The following is a 21,313-nucleotide window of genomic DNA, read 5'->3' on the forward strand; positions in this document are numbered from 1 at the left end:
GAACAACCCCAGCATTCCCTCGCAGGGCTGAATCAGGCAGTTTACTCTGCAGGGATAAAGCCCTGATCAACTGTGATATTTTTAAGCAGTGTAAACTTTGTTTAGCCAGCAGCCCAGTCACATATTGTATAATCTGTCCTAGACAAGCCCATCGATGCACTGAAGAGCTGCTGTCCCCTTCCCAGCCGCTGGTGCCACTGGTGGTGACTGTGCCCAGGGCTTCAGCCTTTTCCCTCTAAGGGAGACGCGTGGGGAGCTCTCGATGGGAGAACGAAGGCAGGAGCTGAGGAGAAGGCTCTGCCACAGCTCTTCACAGGCAGAGGGTTGTTCACTGAACCGCTTGGGTTGGAAGGGAGGTCTGACCCCCGTTCGGAGCCAAACCCCGGGTGCTGCGGGGCCAGCGCTGCCCCAGAGAGACCTGCGTCCCCATGGCCAGGGCTGGTGGCAGCGTCCTGGGAAGCTCTGCGGGATGGGGTTTACACGTATACTTGAAGCCACACTGTCACTAGGAATCCTGGCTCTTCCTTGCCTTTTCACAGCACCAAAGCGCACGGTGTTTGGCACCGCTGCGTCCCCACCCCCCAGGCCTCCCCCAGCACTGCGGGGAGGGACGGGCTGTGTGACGGAGCCATAAAACACGCACTGACTCTGGGGAGCGACCGGGAAACACCGTTTCTTTCTGGGGGGGAGGAGACCGCAGGGTGTCCCCGTAGCAGCAGGAGAGGGGAGCGAGCTCTGCCTGCCGGCAGCTCATCTTTGAGCCGCAGGCGAAGGGGCTGTGTGGAACGCGGGGGTTGCTTTTTATGAGTTAACATTTCTTTCACAAATATTCTGTTTTAAAATGACATAATATATATTATATATATATCTGTGAAAATAAAAACAGAACATGCAGTGCAAACTCTTTTCCTGGCTGTGTTGAGGGTTTTCTTCCAGAAGCTGTTCTCCATTGCAGGCTGCTCTGGGTACATTATAGGTTCTCCTGCACAAGATATTTAATCTCGGTTACTCCAGTAGTTTAGGGATACCAGCCCTTCTTATGTTTTTTCTAGCATAAAGAGCCAGATAGGTAGAAAAATCTGCTGCTGAAGGTTGCTTTGCCATCCCTGGAAAATAGTTGCTTTGCAGCAAATACCGCAGGGATGAAGAAGCTGCCATAGGAATCTGCTGCGTGAGCAGCTGCCCAGCCCGCCCAGAAGTCAGGGATCTGATCTGTGACGTGTCTGCACCTCCCCGGCAGGAAACAGTAAGGACAGGAAACTGCAAAGGAAAAGTCTCTTACAGAAGAGTGCAACAGGATCCTCAGCTGCCATAAAACACCCCAGCAAGTGAAAGGGAATTGCATGTTCTTATCACAAAAGCTCAACAAAAACAAGACAAGGAGGTGCTGCCGCTTCCCTGTACTGGGATGACAACACCTCTGTTAGTGAACAACCGCAGCTGGTTTAACAGCACTGCTTGGGGTGGGACAGCTGGGACTGTGTGCCACACTAACGAGCATGTGTCTTGTTAACAGGCACAGACACAGCACACCTGTGCTAATGACCCCAGTCTGCAGCCACTTCTGATGCCTTCCAGCTCCAGCACGAGGCTCTACAGACCCCCTTTTGGGGCTGGGGGAGCCTCCCTCTGGAGCCGCAGTGTCCTGGTCACTGGTTGTGCTGGGAGGCACCTGGTGACCATGGCAGGGCAGGGGAGACGTTGTCCCCATCACTCCTTGCTGATGACCATGAGCATCCTTCCAGTTCCCTGTCCTGCCCTCGGTCCCGTCTGTTGCGGAGGGAGCGGCGGGGCCGCAGCAGGATCTGTGGCGGGTGCAGGGCGCTGCGCTGGAGCGGCGGGGGCGGCCCCGCACAGCTGTCACCGCTCTGCCAGCCCAGCCATGGAAAGTGACTCCACAGCTCCGTGTCATCGCAAACAAGTCTGTGTGTCCAACAGAGCAGTGACAGCTCCGGGCCACCCCCTTCAGCGCCCCGGGTGCTGGGTTTGCAATTCCTGCCTCCAGTGCCCGTCAGTTAAAGGGAGGGAGGGGACCTGCAGGGCAGGGTGCCTGGGGAGAGGAGCGGGGACCACGGGGAGCCGGAGGGTTTGAACCCAGGCCGTGCCTGTTTTCTGCAGCACTAATCCCATGGAATGTGCATGGGAGTGTTGGGAGGGCAGAGGAGACGAAGGCTCCGGTTATAAATTGCTGTAGAAAGAGTGGGGGCTCAGGCTTTCCACACAATCAGCCAGTAGCAGATTAAGCATCGGAATCTAAATAAATATTTACCCTCTGGTTCCTGGTCTCTATAAATAGGTGCGTGACACAGTTGCCAGTTGGTGCTTCGGGATCGCTGCAGTGAGATTCGAGCAAGTTCAGAGTATTTCCAGTCACATAATCTCACACGTACCTGGCTGACCTGGCACTCTGCACACAGACCCGCAGAAACACAACCCAACCCAACCCAACACAGACCCGACACAACCCAACATAAACCAAATACAAACCTGACACAACCCAACCCAACACAAAACTGACACAACCAAACATAAACCCAATACAAACCTGACAACACAACCCAACACAACCCCACACAATCCCACGCCAGCAGAGCTGCTGAAGCTCCATCCCTTGCTGTCTCTGCCTCTCTGTGTGAGCATAGGTTAAACTTTAACAAAAGAGAAATGGCCCTAATTAAAGAGCCAGCTGCTCCCATAATCCACTTTGTGTCCTGCCCCAAAACCAGATCAAGCTCCTAATTAAATTATTAAAAAAATAATTAAGGCCATTATTATTGAATTATTTGCCTTTGGCCATTCAAATAAGATTGACTCTAAACCAGAACCCAAGACCTGGTGGCAATCTAGATCTGCTATTTGAGACAAGTACCTTATAACTAGAACTGGGTTAAGCTCAGAACCACCCAGAGTTTTGCGGAAATAGAGGTTTTTCCAGTTAATTTCCTGGATATTAAACACGAGTGGGCAGGAGCTGGGAAATCACACTTGCTTTTATCATCTTCACTTCTTTAACAAAGCCCTTTGCTCCCAGGCAGGTTCCCCTCCCTTGGCGGGTGCCTGACCCGCAGCCCTGGCCGAGCCCGCACACGCTGCCCTGGATGTGGCCGGGACACTGTCCCCACGGGCTGTTTATCTCCCATTTATCTCCCACACCGACTCTATCTGGGGTTCCACGTGGGACGCGGCTGCACAGGCAGCAGGGACACCCGCGATGGGCCAAACAGCTCCCAGCAAACCGCTTACAAGCCAGGGTTTGTTCCACCCTGCGAACCGGCAGCCTCAAGAGCCTCCTCCAATTGATTCCTCATTCCCAGATCTCCCTGCCTTTCCCTGAACAATCTTCCTGAATTGTGGTCTGGGCAAACGGGAGATAAGACAACCCTGGAGTTATATCTGCACCGTGGGACAAGCTCGTTCCCGCAGACACGGCCGCTCCGACACGCATGGAGCTGCTTGAGCTCTGCTCTGCTTTCGGGTCAAAGCTGGAGCCTGTCCAGCCATCAGGAGCTCTGGCAGAGCAGTTTCAAGTCTGCACTCAATACACCCTGTAGACGTCCACTGCTCATCCAGTGCTGTGAGAACACTGCAGCAATTCGGGGCCCTGGGATGGGTCTCCGCTGTGAATGAGGAACCTCTCCAATTACAGTCAGAACACCTGATTCAGCACAAAGCCAGCAATAAATTCAGTTTTGTACTTAGAACACTCATTGAAGGAGACCAGACCATACCGCTGCCTCTATACAAGTTGTGTTTCCAATTCAGAGCCCACTCTCTCCAACAACGCCCTCTTACTTGCCTGAACCACCACTCTGCCCATCAGCTTGTTCACCAGAATAGTCCAGGGGAGTTCTCTGGCATTTTCCAAGTGCTGATTGTGCTCGTCTGGGGGGATTTACACCCGTGATTTAGGTGGTGTTGTTCTACACTTACTCTGCAGAACCGGCCCCAAAGGTCAGGACGCTGAAATGGATGCGGTCTGTGCGGCCCGGCCGGTGCCTCAGCAGCTCATGAGCAGCACGGGATCTTCCACGGCCCTTTTTCCTTGCGATCTTGCAAATATCTGTAGCTAAATAACGACAACAGCTGTAATGACTGTGGCTCAGCTGCATGTCATTAAAAACCAAAGCCATCCCACCACGAGGGCACCATCCTGCCCCAGGAATAAAGGGCACGAGTCCCCTGGAGCTCACCAGTCGCTGCCTGGTGCTGCTCTGAATCCCCAGTTCGTTACCTGAACCCCCTGGAAATATCTGGGAGATTTTCTGAAAGCTGCAGAGACACAGCTGAGGGTCCAGGGGCGACCTGCTGCTTTTTTGACCCCTCGGGGAGGTAAACGCTGCCTCCCAGTTTCCCGCTGTCCCCAAAACCCCCACGGGAAAACCCTCTCCCCAGTTTCTTCCCGAGGGGTGAACGTTGCGCCCTCTCCCCAAAGCCTCTCCGGCTGGAACTCTGCACCAGGGAATTTAGGGCACATCAGCACACGAAAATGGACTTGATTGAAGTGAGAGCAGCGCTTGGAACTGCAATAGCTTTTCTCAATTAACTCCGCATGTGGGAAAGACCTTGAAACGCATTCTAAATTACTCTATTAAGGCATTATAAAATCCTTGGTGAACACTATTATTCTGGCTCCCTTTAAATCTGATACCCTGATCTGACATCAATACAAGGGTTGCGATCATGACTTAGTAAGACAGAACTAAGCAGCTGGGTTGTGATAACGCTCAACCCACCGCAGCGCAGCGCCCAGCCAGGGGCTTTGTACCGTTCCTGCAGGACACGCGTGACGTGGGTCAGAATCAGCGCTACCAAGTGCTGTGGTAAAGCCGGTAGTACTGGTTATGGTAGTTGAAGGCAAAATTTTTTATGTCACATTAGTGTTGGGCTGGGTCTGTGTATGCGGTTAATTAAAGAAGCTCAGCTAGAGAGTGATAATTCGTCAAGCTGCATAACTTAATTGCTCACAATCTTCTTCCCGTCCCCAGACTAAGCTGCTCCTACCACGAAAGCCGGTGTTGGACTCTGTCCATTAAGTTTACTCTTTGGCTACAGAGGTGCAGCCTGCGGGCGCCGATAAGGCGGAGCGTTCCCCGCGGTTATCGCGCGGCAGCTCCGCACGCCCGCTCCGCTGCCGACAAACGAGCAGCGCGGCGAGGGCTCCAGCAGCCGCAACTCACCTGGAACTCAGCCCGACCGCTCGGCTCGGAGCCGGCACGGACAGAGCCCTGCGGGACACGCAGACCCGGGGCGCACGGGCACCAAAGCCTGAGCCCTGAGCCACCGAGGAGCCTTTTCTGCTTCACCTCACAATGGAGTTTGTTCCTGCGATCGGTTATAATCAGCCAGGAACCAGACAGGTCCTGTGCCTCACAGCAGGGCCAGCGCCCCCGCGCACGGTCCTGCAGGCAGCGCGTTCCACACGCCAAAAACTGGACTTTAGTCCTAAAAAAGGCGTTTTGAAATTCCCTCTAGTGGAGAGAGGTTGGCAATTCAGGCTCAGCGGGCGACCCACATCCCCTGCCCAGCACCACCCCCGCCCACGGGGCAAAACCAAGGGACAAGCTGGATATTCCTAGATACTGTCCCAAAGTCTTGTTTCAACATATCTGGGAATTTTGTAAGACAGGATTTTGTTCAGTACAAATACTGCTAGGGGAAATGTTCATATTGAAAAAGGAGAGGTTGTACTGTGTGCGCCGAGGCTGGCCGGGGGGAACTGCCCGGCAGATGTGGGGGTCTGCAGGTCCCTCCCCGGCACCGCCGTGGCCTCTGTAAACTGGAGAAGCTCCGGCGGCTCCCGAGGAGCGCGGCAGATTATGCCGGAGCCAACCCAGCATCTCTGTTTTCAAAACTAGGGCAGATTGATATATGCTGGTTTTCAATAATATATTCAGGTTAACAGGGCTTTTATATCTTGGCAACTAATCTTGCAGAGACTGAGAACCTCTTGGGACAATGTGCAAAGGTTGCTAAGAAGAGGAAAACAAACACAGTTGTGTAACTCAGTTCTGTGTCTTTTCTTCCATGAGGACGCTGCCGCGATACAGCAGCGATCTGAAACCCAGCAGGAACGTTGCCGTAATGACCAGCAGCATACCAAGATCGAGTATAGAAATGATCTACTAAGAGGTCGTTTACCTCACCTCGCTGTAAGGTGATTCAAACCAGAAATATTGAGACATCAACTTGTGGTAACAGAGGAAAGCGAACGTTGTGCTAGAGAAGCCTTTCGGGCAGCGCGGGACTGCCCGCGCAGGGCGCTCGCGCGGGGACACACAGACACGCTCGTCTCCGTATTTAAACTGTCGGTCACCGTGGTCCCAGCGCGGAGCCCCGGCCGGTGCCACCAAAGCTGCTCCCAGGCTGGTCCTTGTCCCGCGCTCCCTCCCGCGTCCCTCCTGCCCTCGGGTGCCTGCGAGCGCCCCCAGCCTCCTCCTTCACGTTTGTTATTCATGCAGCATCACCCCCCGCTTCACGGATTTACCGAGATCTTCTTGATTTGACCCTTACTTTTCAATTCTTCCGGCATATTAGGCTCTAAAATAGCCTGGGAATACAGCTGCTCTGTGCCAAGCAAACCAGTAATCACGGGTTTGTGCTCAAGCCCAGGGAAGGAAATACCACCAACTAAAAACGGTGGGATTTCTTGCTTTCTGAACAAGTTGCCACAGCGCGGTGACGGCAGCACCACCCGGCAACCTGCGTGACGGCCTCCGCGGCACAGACGCGGCTGACGGCGATGGAAACCACCCGACCCCATGGACGAGCTGCATCGCTGCTCGACAGACGTTTCCAACTGCAAATAGCAACCGACTCCAGAGGGATTTGCAGGTGGCTACTGCTTGATAAATGTGCACTGCATCTGTTATTGCAAAGTGGCAATTATGCTCTATAAACACAGCCCCGCAACAGCAGCACGCGATTGATGCTGCTGCGAATCTGCCCCTTTACGCTGCCTTTTCCTGCTTTCTCCTCCCACAAAAAAGCATTTCCTTCTGAGCCCAATAAAACAGAAGATCTCACTGGTTCTGTGTTCTAACAGTAATATCACGTTCTGCTAGGAACCAGCAATTCTGCCTGTGCCCGTGAAATGCAGGTAATGACCCAGAACCGAAGTAAATTAGAGTTTAATTTCCCGTCCCTTGCAGACAGCTCACTAATGGAAATTGATTTCTAGCTTTTTTCTGCTCTCATTTAGCGTGCTGGTGTGGTGTCTTTATTTCAGATCCAAGCGCATTTGAGCCCAAAGGCCGGTGTACAGGCGACCGCCAAAAGCTCCTGGTTAATCAATGTTGTGTTAACCATGGGGGACGGGCATGGCAGGGACATCCCTGTCCCCACATCAGGCTCCTTCTGCCACCGACTCTGGGACAGACCCTGAGACGGAGCAAATCCGCAGAGTTCCCACCTGTGCAACGTGCACAATCCTGCCGTTGTGGACCCGATCCCTTCCGCACAAGCTCTTGTGCAGTTACCACGTTCATTCATAGGTGACACGCTAATTTGTACCTTTGCATGCCCAGCACAGTCCCAGCCCGATAGGAATGAGACGCTTGTCCCCAAACCAAACCTGGAGCCCAGATGTCACGTCTCGGCCATGTCCGGGCCCAGGAGCCGGTCCTGCCCCCGCACAGTTGCTCAACCACCCCAAATCCCCTGTAACTCTTCCCGACCGTGGGCTCGTTGTGTAATCTGATACCGCCACCGCGCACCCTACACACCCATTTTCCCGCTATTTAGGTAAAACCGAGCTGACGGTTGTTTTGTCGCACAGCAGCAGCAGGCGCAGCGCTGGCCTCGCGTGTCCACCCCTGTTCTGTGCAGCACTAAGAGCCGGTAAGGTTTTACAGCTCCTACCACGTTCCGGTGTAACAGCCGTGAGAGGTGGGTTGTTTTCAAGCCCCGGTGCGTTCTGCAGCCCATCAGCCTGCTCTGGCACCTACAGAGGAGCTGGGAGGAGGGAAAAATGTGCTTTTCCCACTTTACTTTTCTGAAGCGCCGTGGAGGAACCAGAACTCTGCCGGAGCTGCTTTGCGCTGTAAAAGCAGACCAACGGCTATTGTTTTGCTCAGTGTTCGGTTGACTTTCTGGTTCCATAGACAGCTTAATAGCGCTATAAATTGTCTGGTACAGGAATTGTTCGTTAGGGGTGCTGTCTGGGGTATTTGTCCCTTAGTGATGTGTAAATTGGCTTGTACTGCTGGCGTGTGTTTCTGAAGATGACTGCTTTGTGATGTGATGGTCATAATAACAATTAGCACAGGCCATAGCAAGGCTTCTCTCTTCGTGCGTTGCTAAACCCTGGTCTTGCCCGGGTGCATTTGGTCAGCTGTGTTCTGTGCTTACACCGGCAGCACAAGACTGCTCTGTGCCTGGAGAATCTGGTGTCTCCTTCCTGCTGAGCACTAATTTGGGTTTAGTTGCTTGGTGGATCAAACGGGCAGGTCATACAGAGACCAAAGGAAGGAGAAGACGGGCCGGTTCCCAGCCGCAGTGCAGCTGACAGCTGGGTGTTGTCTTAGCACGACTGTCTCGTGTGGAAGAACCATCTCAGCAGTAAAGTCACTTCTCCTTCCTTTTAAGCAAGAGGAAGACGGTGGGCAAGTTAAGAAACTCCTCTTGTGCCTCCGCTCTCGGAGGGGGAACGCGGATCTGCCGGGGCTGCGGGGAGTGCCAAACCAGGTTCACTGGGTGCTTAAAACCTGCTGCAAGGCTGCGGGCTTGTTATAGATCCCATTTAAAATACAGACCCATGGCGGAAAAGCAGATGAAGTGAGAAGGATTCTGGGCATGATCCGCCTGGGTCTGCACGTTCAGAATAGCGTGCAGGGCAGAGATAACGGCGCTGGCAGGACGCGGGGCCGTTGGAGCCCGTGTGCTGCCTGACCGGGCACCGCGCGGGGAGCGATAAAAGGAGCCGCGGTCCTGCCTCCTAACAGTGCAACTGCCCGGCTGAACCCGCCACACCGGTATCGCACGGAGGAGGAAATAGCAGCGGGAGCTTTGCTGGGTAGATCGAGGGGAAAATGTAACCACGACAGATATAATTACCCCTATTCCAGAGATGGGGAGATGGGCAGAGAGGAGCCAGCAGCAGAGCTGAATGCAACATTCAATATTTACCTTCTGCTTTGCAGACTAAATTGGAATTAAAGAAAAAGCTTGAAAGATCAAAGGAAAAAAATGTCTTTTGAAAGTGCTGATTATTGTTTTTGTCTTGCAGCAGGCACAAGGCTACGTCAGGCCACCGAGGAAGGATGTGGGCTTACACTGTTGGTTTTACCGTCCTGCCTCATGTTGGAGGTTTCCTTGGCTGGTTCATTAACCGCAAAGAAATACCTGTTTGGTATGAGAAGCTGAAAAAACCTTCATGGTGTCCATCCCGCAAAATGTTCCCTGTGGCTTGGACCGTCCTGTACACGGGCATGGGGTGAGTTCCGCGTCCCGCTCCCCCATCCTGCTGGTTCTCACACAGGGAGGAACAGACATTTCAAACTCTCCTGTCCCACTGCAAACCCCTACTGTGTGTTTGTCTCCACAGCTACGCCTCCTACCTGGTGTGGAACGAGCTGGGAGGCTGCAGCAGCAAAGCCATCGTCCCCATGGGCCTCTACGGGGCTCAGCTGGCCTTGAACTGGGCTTGGCCGCCCTTCTTCTTTGGTGCCCGAAACCTGCGGATGGTAACGTACCCACCAGCCCTTCCTCTGCTGGCAGCTGGTTTGCTGGCGCCCCTGCCTCGGGTTTTGGGGCCGTTTGGAGCTTTTTCTAAGTAGCATTGTGCAATTGTGAAGAGAGCTGCAGGAAGAGCTTTTGCTCAGACACAATTGGTGCTGCCGCTGGCTCCAGACAGCGCTATCGGTGCCGTCCAGCCCTCGCCTGCTCCTGCCGCGCGATCGCTGCCCCGCCAGCGCGGCGGGAGATCGGGGAGTCAACTGTCCCGCTGCTGCATCTCCCAGTTAAGGGTTGGGGCGCGAGATAAGTCCCCCGGCAGTCACACCCTGTGCCACGAGCAGCCCGCTCAGCATCCTGAAAGTCTGAAAGTTTGTTAAGTGATAATAGTACTAAGATGGGCATGTTTCTGTTCTGGCAGTAGCAGCAGAAGGCAGCACTGATCATCATGAACAGTGTATTAATTTGCAGAACACAATAATGAACAAAAAACCTAACAGTTTTGGCTCCTGGTGTGGTGCACTCAGATCCCACCGATTCAGAGCCAGGGTCCTGGGGTTCTGGATCACTCCGGGTGACTTTTGGGTGCTAAAGCTCCCCCATCGCTGCTCCCCGTGGCTGCCGCGGTTCCCGGGGGCCAGCAGCAGCGTCACTCTGGTCTCTGCCGCAGGCGCTGATCGACATCCTGTGCCTGGACGCGCTGGCCATCGGCACCGTGTGCTCCTGGTACCGCATCCACAGGACGGCCGCGCTGCTGCTGCTGCCCTACCTGGGCTGGCTGGCCATGGCCACCTGCCTCACCATCCGCATCTGGAAGGACAACCCCGAGCAAAAGCCGGGAAAGAGAGAATAAGAGCAAGACAGACACGAAGGCATTTTCTGAACCTAAACTATGCTGGTGTGAACCAAGACCTAATGATCCGGGGATTCATTTAGGGGCAGTGCCGCCTCCTCCCGCCTGCACCGCGGTTGTGCGAAGGGAAGGTTTGCACCCCGCGCCTGCGTGCTCCTGTACAGTAACTGTGCGCCGTTAGCCTGGGCACTGTTGTCTCCAGCACCATCGAGGTTTGGGGGCTACCGCCGTGCAGTGGCCTTAGTGCCTTCAGGTCAGATTCCATTCGCCAAATTAGGATCTCATGATCCCAGCATAATTCAGAGCAGAAATCCTGGACGTCCCTCGGAGCCGCTGCCATTCCCCCAGGAAGCAGCGCTTGTTCACACGCGTGGTAAATCCCACCTCCTGGGACCAAACAAAAATGCCCTTCGCTCACACACACCATTTTTTAAGAACTTTTTTGCTATTTGTGCTGTTGCTTCATTTTCGTGTATCACTTGGTTTGCTCTTTACACCATTAAAGTTTTATCTGCCAGCGCCTGAGCAAGCGGCGATCTGTCTCGTTCTGCTCGGGAAGAGACGAGGCGCTCTGGCTTCTATTTGTGGAGTAGGAATGATCGAGGGCAGCGTCGTGCCCGTCGTGCCCTGGAGAGCGGGAGGGCAGGAGAAGGGGCAGCCAGCCCTGCTCTGCGCTGGGGAGATCCCGCTGGAGCTGCTGAGTGACTCCAGCGCCGGTTTCAAACCTGCACCGCGTTAACAGCATTTCCAAATACAAATACCTCCCTCCCCCCGCCTTTTTCTTTTTTTTGTTCAGGTAAAGGAAAACCTGGAATTCACAGGAACAGATTTTTTGTCTTTTAATGCTTTCTCCCCCCATTTCCCAACCGGTGTGATTAACCGACTTGTTCTTCATTTCAGCTCCTCTTCCTTCCCGCCCACCTCTAAGTGCATCAACTGCCTCTTTGCTACTTGCGTTTTCCTGCAGGCAGCAAAAATAGCAAATGTTCCTACATGTAATAGACGTAACAGCTTGAAATCAATTGACAAAGTTGGATTCAGCAAAGCACCCTCTTGTATGAATATTTAAAGCATCATTTAGTATATTGGCTGTTTGAACAGACACGCTAAAAACCCTTGCATAAAAACAACTGTAATGGTGGGAGATGCTCATGGCCACGCAGCCGCCGCTGGGTCCGGCCCTGGCTTACACACGGACCACGGGAGGAGGAGAAAACCAGCACGGGTCGGCGCCCGAGCCCCCGAGCAGCCAGAGATCCGGGTTGTTACAACGGGTGACGTTTGGAGTGCGAGTGACAAAGGGATGTCAGCGGGTGTGCTCTGCGGGAGCTGGGGCAATCCTCCCTGCCACGCACCGTCCTCCCCAGGGGCTTTTCCTCCTCTTCCCCGGGGTGTCTGGAAGGAGCGCTGGGGGGTTTTGCTCGTTCCAGCATCCGCAGGCAGCAGGCAGAGCAAACGCCCTTGGGCGCCACTCAAGGTGTGTGTGCCGCTCCCCCTAAATTAGCTTATGGAACTGACACCACGTCCCACCCGGGGTCAGGGACATTCACAGTCCACGGCAGGACGTGTCGCGATCCCCGCGGCTCACGCGGTGACTCAAAGGCCGCGCATTCGCGGCACATTTCACGAGGTCGTGGCATTTGGAGGGAAGAGCCACCTCCCAGATGACCATGTCTAACGATGATCCCTCTCTTCAAACTTCAGCCAGAAAGATGCATTTGATATTAAACTGATCATTACACTTGATCTCAGCCCAAAGGGCACATCTCAGGGCTGCTGGATACGCAGTATTTGTGCACAAACAAAATCTCCCTGCCTTTCAGCCCAGCCTCGTTTCCTAAGCCTTGGCTCACTCAGTGATTTACCAGCTGTTCCAGAAAACATTCTGCATCAGTAGTAAGGAACTTTAATTGATTTGCTGATGTCTGGAGCGCTGTTATTAATAAAGCAGAGAGTCAAACGCTAGAGAGGATCTGCTGCTGAGCGCATGCGTGCTGCGGAGCGCCGGCTCGGGCCAGCAGCTCTCCCCGCCGCCCTTCCATAGCGTGGGCTGGCGTGGAACATAAATTCCTGTGGCTTCCAGCACCCGCAGCGTGGCTGGGCCGCCCGTTCCCTGGGCTGCTCCCAGTGACACTGCGGCACAGCCCAGGACGGAGGCCGTGCTGCTCAGAGCCGCCCTTAACTTCCAGTTGGGCTTGGAATTAACCGGGCAGCGCCTGCCAACAGCCTCGGCCGCTGCCCAGCCCTGCGGCAGCGCGGTGACGGGCGCCGGGGACCAGGGGGGACCAGGGTTTAGAGAGCAAGGAGGCGAGGGCATCGCTCACGCTGCCCGCACCGCAGCTCACGGCAGCACCGCTGCAGCAGCTTGTACGGGGGACGTGGCACCGTCCCGGTCAGACCCGGGGACACTGCGGTGCCTGTCACCCATTCCTGCCCCTTCTTTTAAATCCTGGCATTGTGGCCCTGCAGCAGGACGGGGCCAGGTAGGAGCCTGCGGGGCGCGGGAGGGAAAGCTGCCTCCGCACATCACTGTCAGAGTGTTTATTTATTTGTCACGTAGCGGTAGTTACAGCTGGAAAAAGCAGGAGGGGGATCGCTGCCAGACAATGTATCTAGGGAGATGTTTTGTTAGTGCCACCAGCTGTCCCCCTGGAATAGAGAGCACGGCTGAGCCATGACTCACACAGCCGGTATCTTATTTCACACTCACATCTCTCAGAAAATGTTCCTGCAGCCCGAGAATGCAATAAAAAGCTCCTTTTCCCAGCAAGGTCTCTTCTACAGTCCCTTTGTGATCAGGAAAGGATAAAAGCCATTTTAACTTCAGGAAAGTAACTCCTGCTGCAACTAGAGGAACGGCAGCTGACGTGCCGGGAGATGGGTCAAGGCAGTACAGCACTGTTCGAGTACCTGCTTAAGGTGGGGAAAAAAAGTCAAGAGATTGTTCAGATATGCCTCTAGAGTCAATAGAGAAACTCTTCTGGACTTGGAATGACGTAGGATTGGATCTCAATATCCAATATTCCAGCTAAGCCAGAAAGCTGCTCCCACAAGGGGTTTTCCTCTCGGCCTCGGTGCCCTGACACGGTGCGGCCAGAGCTCTAGAAACAGAGAACAGGCTGCCAGATGTGGGACACAGCTGCCACGGGATGGGGGACGGGCTGGGGCGGGAAAGCCCAGCTTGGGTGTGCAGGGGATGGAGCCGGCTCCATGGCCCCCACGGCCACATCAGGTCCCCACGCGCGGGGCAGAGGATCAGCCGCAAGGGGACCATCCCCGCTCTTGGGAACGAGCCGACGGAAAAGCGTTTCCATCGCTGGCTTCGCTCCTCCACCCCACGCACACCCACTCTGGTACACGTGTGCGCTTCGGGGGAGCCAGGGTCACTTAAAACCAACCCAACAGAACCGATCAAAGCCTCCGTTCCTATGGCTCTAACGCGAAATGTCAGATTGACAGCAGCTCCATGGTGTCCCTTTATATTTTTGGCGCGGCAGGCGCTGCAGGGGGAGGATCGCGACGGTCCTGCGCTGCCCTAGATGGAGCTGCGGAGCGGCTGGCAGGGCCGCACCGGGGACAGTCCCGCGGCCACATTCCCCAGATTAGATTAGAGCCAGCGCTGAGCCCGGCGGGGGCCCGGCCCGCGGGAGCCAAAGGCTGCAGGGACCCGAGCCATCGAGAGCTGCCAGAAATAGAGAGAAGTGGGTCCAGGGGGCTGAAGAGGGGGTGAAATGCTTCTTTAAGGTATAAGGGTAAGAAGGAAACAAGCTGTCACTCGTTAAGAGAGGATTCCCATCCCCAAAAACACTGCCTGAAATGTCAAAGGTGAGAGTAATTGGACAGGGGAGCTGGAACGGGAGCGTAGTTGCCATGCGAGAGGCAAAACACTCCACCTGTCCTCCAGGAAACTATTTTAAGCTTAAAAATAAATAAAATTCTGCACCATTAAAATGAAACATATACGTTCCACGGATAGGATGTCTTGGAACTTGTCAAATCCTTGACTGCGCTGTTGTCACAATACTCTCCGTGCCAGCTGTGACAGTCCCCAGATAAACAGCTCCTCATCACCGCCAACGGGGTCTGTCCCAACCAACAGCGCTTGAGTGTCACCAACCCCAACGGTAATATTAGTTATTAGCTATGACATTAAATTATGTGCCCGATGGCACAAATGTATTTGACTTTGTGCAGACCCCTCCAGCGCCGCTCAGGAGCTGACCACAGCATCACCAGCACCGGCTTGGCCTGAGAGCAGGTTTGCAGATCTGTTTGATTTCTATGAGACAGTTTATCCTCCTCAAACCAAGAGCGGCTTTTCCACCAAGCACAGACTGAATACTCAATCAAATATTGCTTAATATTTCATATTCATCCAAACCCTGACAACGCTGGCTTCTGAACTAAGTGTAGAACCCAAGATGCTGGCGATGTGATTTCCAACCCACTTTGGCTAAGACACGAGCTCTGCTCAGTAACACATTTTCCATTCACTTCCGCCCTCATGGCATAGCAGGATTAGGCTCAGAAAAGTCCTACTCGGGTTTTCTTTGGGCTTGGCTCACATGGGATTTATACAAACTTCAAATGATTTAGAGTGAGAAATTGGTTCACATAATCCTGAAGGAGGTAAAAAGATACAATCTCCCCCAACCCACATATACAATAGTCTTTTTAGAGCTCATTGAAAAGCTTCATTACACCTGGGTATCCTGCCAAGTTCCCGGAGCCTCTTCACAAAATGTGCTTGATACAGTGCAAACCAAACACCCCAAACTCGTGTCAAGAAAACCTTTCAGACACGCAGGCACCGGAGAAAAGTCGCAGAGCAACGGGCAGACGCTCAGCACGTGTGCTCGGGCTCGCCCTGCGCCAGCAGCTCTGCCCACTGCGAATAGGGCTGGTTTTAAAACAGGTGGGAGAAGGTTCTGGCTGCGTTTACACCAGCACGAGCGACAACGGCTCCGCCAAGCCGGATCCCCGCTGTGCTGCTGCATGCAGTGCGCGGGTGCGGGACGGGCAGGCTGAGCGCTCCGCCGGGACGCTCCGCGCGCCTTTGGGGCCAAATCCACCAACAACGGGGTTTTTCAGCAGATGGAATAGGGACTGTCCCTTCCCTCGCTGGCCGGAGCCAAACCCGTGGTCCTTCAAGGTCAGCGACACCATAAACTGGCATTGAAGGCAGATGGAAAAGCCGCCAGCTCCGCGTCTTGCCAGCTATCTGTCACACCGTGGATAAATAGATACTCCTGCTTCCAGGATTTTCTGTCCATTGCTTAACCCGCCCACAGCAAAGTCGTCACTTAATTTTAAATTAAAAGGGGAGCGAGAGGGATTGTTACAAAGACCCAGAGAGAGCGAGGGAAGGAGGCGACATCTGAGAGCTGGTCGTCCTGCCCCATCCAGCCTCCGGCGCTGCTGCCTTGTTCCATATTTAGCTCCCGACAACTGGGCCCAGCGCAGGAACTCCCAGCTCTGGTTTTCCCTCCTCCCGCTGCCGTCTCCTCTGCCCAGAGCTCTCAGAAATCGCTCTTTCTTTTTCCCAGTGGCCATAACTTAACACCGCGGCACTTGGGAGGATGGCGGAGAAGCAGGAGGAGCCCAGCAGTGCGCAGAATGGCGAGCCCGACACCGCGGAGGAGGGCGAGGAGAAGAAGAAGAAGAAGTTGAAGCGGGAGGACCTGCCGCCGTTTGAAATCGTGACAGGGTAAGAGGTTTGGATGTAAATAGGAGGGTGCGAAGGAGTGAAGTGGGGACGCTCAAAGGCCTTCTGAGTGCTCTTAGAGGGTGCAAGGATTGCTTTTGCTACTGTGGGGTTTTGCTGAACGCTCTGCTGGGTTTTACGAAGGACAGATCCACACCGGGCAGGCAGACACGTCTGTTCCACACAAGCAGGTCTGTTTCTATGGCACTGACCCATTCCCCGCAGCAGGGCCGCTTGCCTGGCGCATGGGGATGGAAGGTGTCAGCCCTTGGCGAGCACTGAATATCGATTTCTTGCTGTGATCAATGGCTCTTGTCTGAAAGTTTCTCTATCTGTGGATCAGGAAAAATGCTCCTGCTATGGCTGATTTGCTTTAGGGACCTAAGGGATAGATTTTTCAGGAGAGCTAGAAGTCCATGTTTTCAAGGGCTCCATACAGAGTGCTGGAACGTGACTTTCGGAAGAGCCGGACGCACAGACAGGCACCAAAAACAGAGGCGGTTTTGAGGGAGCAAAGTGGCTCCGCTCGCCCCACCGAGCCCGGCCCTTGGAAAAGGCAGAGAACAGCGACCTGCTGGGACGCTGAACTGCCAGGCGTAACGACAGCTGCAAAAGAAAACAACCTGGGTGATCTGCTGGCTCCGAGCGTTTCAAAATGCTCCTTGTAGTAGCAGCAAGATGCCCCATGTTGCTCTTCCCAAGCAGTCACCACGGAGGCGTTCCCAGCACATAAACCAAACCCAGAATTTCTTCCAGCTGCTCGAAGGCAAAGCTCAGGCCAGGTCTAAATCCCCCTTGGAATCCTCCTGCCTGTGACACGGTCACCGGTAAGAGCGATTCTGCAAATGCAATTTGGCTGGCATTTCTGAAAACCTCCTCGCTAACCCAACGAGATGGATAGCAATAGGTGCGCTACTCACGGGTGAAAAATGCTTTCCCAGCGTCATCCCGCGATACAATGATTTGATGACATGACTTTGCGCGGCAGAAAGGTGGCAGCGAGAACGGCAGGGATGGCGTGTGCTCAGAGAGGGGAAGGGGACGAAGGGAAGAGCTGCTGGGGCTCAGCAGCCGCCGTGCAGGAACCGCGGGGGACAGGGGACGGGCTGGTGATGCACGGAGCCTCCTGTTAACATCCTAACCCATGCTAAGCTGGTACCAGCGGATTGTCACATTCTACACCCTGGTACCGAGGGACAGGAAAGTTTAAGTTTCTGAAGTGAAGGCACTCGGGTGTTTGTAAGGGATCGCAGAGCTGTCATGTGGGCGTATTCATGCCACCCTCGTCACGACGCTATTTGGAAAAGCGCTTATTTATTTGGTGAGTTCCTGCAGAATCATGACTAAGTGTCCTCTGAGTATCAGCTTATTACTAATTCACTGGCTATTAAAGGAAGTAAAGCAGAAATCCTAAAGGACCCTGAAAGAGGTCCAGCAATTCCTACTTTCGTTTCAAGAAGTGAGTGCAGACTGCGCCCCAGCCTGGTACGACCCCTGTTCGGATTTCTCTAATTATTGACAGATTTTCAGCCAGTAAAGCCAGTTGTGTGAATTACAAGAAAACACATAACTGCAGCTGTGGAAGCACTTAAATTCAATTACACTGCATTTCAGTTTGAGCCCTTGGATTAGGGGCATTTTATGACGCACAGCCAAGTTTTCAAGCTGTTGCTCACAGCTCCAAGGAGCCCGGCTTCAACAAGAAAATACCGGGAACCTGATCGTTCTGTTTAAGAATATCAACCTCTTTTTTGTCAACATTGGCTCAACACAGCGCTGGAGAGATATAAGCCCCATCTGTGCCTATTTCATGACATTTAAGTAGACATATTTATTGATACTTGCCCAGGGTGTGAATGAGGCTCCCCCAGCAGTGAGGGATCCCTGTTCCTGGTACCCCATGGGCACAGACTCCGTGGTCAATGGGCCCAGCAGGAGCGTCTTTATTTGTGAATAGCTGTCACAGAGCAAGCAAAAGGACAGTGCTTTATCAGCTCAGGTAACCTGAGACCATGGTACAAATAGTCACTAAACAAATATTTAAATCTAAAGAATACATCCTACCCGTTTGCAGCATCTTTCAGACAATAACACAAGAAAACTCCCGGCTGCATTAAGACAAATATGGAACATGAAGAGAAATGTCTGAAACTTTGCAAGGGGAATTCAACATTTATGAAGACTTGTATTTAAACTTCTAAAATAACACAGCTAGAGCAGCTTGACAATAGCTGTAATTTACTCTGAGTTACGTATTTAGACAGCACAATACTTACAGTTTCATGTATCAGGGTTATAGGCCCACCCAAAGCTCGGATGAGAGGAGCACAACATACCAGATGATCATGATCAGTGCGTAATCAATGAAATGTTGTGCTCCCACTTTTCACTGTTTCTCTTTGGCTGCGCTGTGCAGTCTTCGCTCCCACTCTCTGCAGCACTTGGCAGGTCACAAGGCACGTTGTCAGCAGTATCTTTTCCGGCTCTCCACCCAGCATCCCTCAAGCACCGGTTCTTGTACTGATGTCTCCAGGGCAGCCTGGTACCTGTCAGAGAACACAGGCGCTACCAGATGATGCAGTTTCCCTCCTTCACCCCTTCAGTCAGGAGCTCAGTTCAATAACTTGTAATTTTTAATGTATTTTTATCCTCCTATTAAAAGGCATCTCCTTTTAATGCAGAGAAACACAGCCACTTGTCACTAAACCGATGCCATAACCCCTGTGATCGACCTCTGAGATGCTTCTCTCCTCTCCCCTCTCTACAGGGAGCGCCTCCCAGCCATATTCTTCAAGTTCCAGTTCAGGAACGTGGAATACAGCTCGGGCAGGAACAAAACCTTCCTATGCTACGTTGTCGAGACCCAAGGCAAAGAGTCGGTGACTTCTCGGGGTTACCTGGAAGACGAGCACGCAGCCGCCCACGCAGAAATGGCCTTTTTCAACACCATCCTGCCCAAGTGCGAGTCCAGCGTCCGCTACAACGTCACCTGGTACGTCTCCTCCAGCCCCTGCGCGACCTGCGCCGACCGGATAACCGAGACCCTGAAGAAGAACAAGAATCTGCGTCTGACAATCATGGTCGGGCGGCTCTTCATGTGGGAAGAGCCAGAAATGCAGGCGGCCCTGAAAAACATGAAGGCAGCCGGCTGCAAGCTGAGGATCATGAAGCCTCAAGACTTTGAGTATGTCTGGCAGAACTTTGTGGAACAGGAGGAAGGAGAGGAAGCAAAGGCCTTCGCGCCGTGGGAGGACATTCAAGAGAACTTCCAGTATTACGAGGAAAAGCTGGCCGAGATTCTGCACTGAAGCTCACGTGAGTGAGGATTTCCAGCGGGTCATGCGTCTCCTCGCGTTAGTATTACAGAGTCCTTCTTTCTTAGGTTGTTAAAGGTGTAACCCTGAGCCAGTTTCAGCTGCTCTTCCCCTCATACGTACCTGGATGCCGAAAACAATCCCAGACCGTCCCTGAGCCCTTGGGGGTAACGCTACAGAGAGCTCCCACAGCAGCCACCTAAGGGACTGGCAGCTGTTGTTTTCTTCTCAGAGTAAACACCTCCAGGAATAAAGAATAAAAAGGTACTCAGGTCATTAGGTACAAATGTTGTTCCCCATATGCGTGATGTTCAGGACACATCTGGAGACAGTAAGAGGAATGTAGAAAAAAGGGGGATTTCCCCCACTCCCAAAGTCCAGTCCCCTCAGAAAACACCCCAACCACTAAAGGAAATGAGTTACCATTGCAGAATCCCCTTTTTTTTAAGAGGTACTCAAGAGTCACTTATTTAACCCATAGAACACTAAAGCATTTGAAGCTTCTACTGTGGCTTTTTCCCTCCCCAGGACCAATTGAGAGCAGATGCAGGAGAAGTGTGACAGACTGGGACACGCGGGACCCTCCCCGTTCCAACGCCGCGATTCCTGCAGAACCAGCACCAGCCTCTGTCGGACGAGGCCCTGACGGACTGCAAATACATCCACACCACACACCTCCCGTGTCTGGGAATTCTGTGGTTTGTTTTGTTCTCCCTCCCCACCCCAAACTCACCCACGCTGCCTCTGCTCACAGGAAAAGGTGCCAATGTCCCTGTGAGCGATGCGGGGACACACAGCACAGGCTGCAGGACCCACTTCATGAGAAAAGACCTTAGAACAAAGCTGCCCGTTAGATAAATGTGTTTAGAAAGGACATAAATGTTAAAAAGAATGGGATTTAAGATGAAATGTAAAAACCACACTTCAGTTTTCTTCCTCTGTCCTCAATAATCAGAGTTGTGGTTTGAATTAGGACTAAATGGCCTATTCTATGTTATGATGGAACTCCAAGTACTTCAAACACTTTCTCCCCTTGTTCAATGATGTTTGTGATACAGAACTGGAAAAAGCGAAGCGAAATAAAATTGGAAGTCACTGCAAAAACCTATAGCCCCATTTATTCCTTCTTCTCTATTTGCAAGTCCTAAATGTAATGTGACAAGCAAGGCATCCTGGGACAGCCACACATCACATATTTCCCAGCTGAAGTACAGCAACATGAGGAGGGAAAAATCACTAAATGTCAAAAAGATTTCCAGAGTGCAAACAAGTGAGGGAGACACAGAGAATATGGGCAAACTGCTTCCCGTATAAAACAAAGCACAGACCAGCCGAGGTCACAGGTGCGTTTGCCAGCTCAGCCACTGAATGGGCTCAGGTTTGTTGCTCCATCAGTTTCTCACATCACCGGCCACGGCTCTCACCTCACACAGCTGCACCACATTCTGGCATCAATTTCCAGAAAACAAAAAGCAACAATGAGAACACCTTTGTGGAGCTGCTGTGGACTTGTGGACGACTTCTCTTTGCCACTAGATTTACAAAATTAATAAGCATAAGGACTAAATCAATGACTGCTCTTATGTCCACTCCAGATCAGCTAAATACTCCAAGTTCCTATTTAGCTTACTGAGTTTAGAGTTTTTCCAGCTGTGTATTTAGCTACAGCAATTACCCACCAAAAACAAGTTTACAAAGGGTGGTCAAGAAACAGAGACAGCAGTAATATGATGATCTTTGAGACACTGATCAGCAAAGAGACCACACAATACA

At 52.9% G+C, this 21,313-nt stretch overlaps 2 protein-coding genes and 1 long non-coding RNA gene across 8 annotated transcripts; 2 read left to right on the plus strand and 1 right to left on the minus strand.

The window, feature by feature from the left end:
- Positions 1-835: 835 nt before the first annotated feature.
- Positions 836-7,830, minus strand: LOC308049108. Its single transcript, XR_013923242.1, has 4 exons — positions 7,510-7,830; positions 3,931-4,066; positions 2,270-2,333; positions 836-982 (listed from the first exon to the last, which is right to left on the minus strand). It is a non-coding gene; the product is annotated as an uncharacterized lncRNA (long non-coding RNA).
- TSPO2 (translocator protein 2) lies at positions 6,699-11,047 on the plus strand. Of its 5 annotated transcripts, XM_080358536.1 has the most exons (5): positions 6,699-6,831; positions 7,775-7,836; positions 9,224-9,430; positions 9,542-9,680; positions 10,340-11,047. In XM_080358536.1, the coding sequence occupies exons 3-5, from the start codon at positions 9,258-9,260 to the stop codon at positions 10,520-10,522; spliced, it is 495 nt and encodes a 164-aa protein (XP_080214662.1). In that variant the 5' UTR covers positions 6,699-6,831; positions 7,775-7,836; positions 9,224-9,257; the 3' UTR covers positions 10,523-11,047. The 5 variants fall into 5 exon arrangements, with proteins under 5 accessions (XP_080214662.1, XP_080214663.1, XP_080214661.1 ...); XM_080358537.1 differs by lacking the exon at positions 6,699-6,831 and having other exon boundaries at positions 7,765-7,884; XM_080358535.1 differs by lacking the exons at positions 6,699-6,831; positions 7,775-7,836 and adding an exon at positions 8,602-9,028.
- Positions 11,048-13,005: 1,958 nt separating this feature from the next.
- APOBEC2 (apolipoprotein B mRNA editing enzyme catalytic subunit 2) lies at positions 13,006-21,306 on the plus strand. Of its 2 annotated transcripts, XM_080358448.1 has the most exons (4): positions 13,006-13,441; positions 16,069-16,229; positions 18,994-19,541; positions 20,069-21,306. In XM_080358448.1, exons 2-3 carry the CDS (start codon positions 16,102-16,104, stop codon positions 19,532-19,534), a joined length of 669 nt encoding a protein of 222 aa, XP_080214574.1. In that variant the 5' UTR covers positions 13,006-13,441; positions 16,069-16,101; the 3' UTR covers positions 19,535-19,541; positions 20,069-21,306. The 2 variants fall into 2 exon arrangements, with proteins under 2 accessions (XP_080214574.1, XP_080214573.1); XM_080358447.1 differs by having other exon boundaries at positions 18,994-21,306.
- Positions 21,307-21,313: the final 7 nt, after the last annotated feature.

Source organism: Nesoenas mayeri (assembly GCF_963082525.1).
Source record: "Nesoenas mayeri genome assembly, chromosome: 23".
NCBI lineage: Eukaryota > Metazoa > Chordata > Aves > Columbiformes > Columbidae > Nesoenas > Nesoenas mayeri.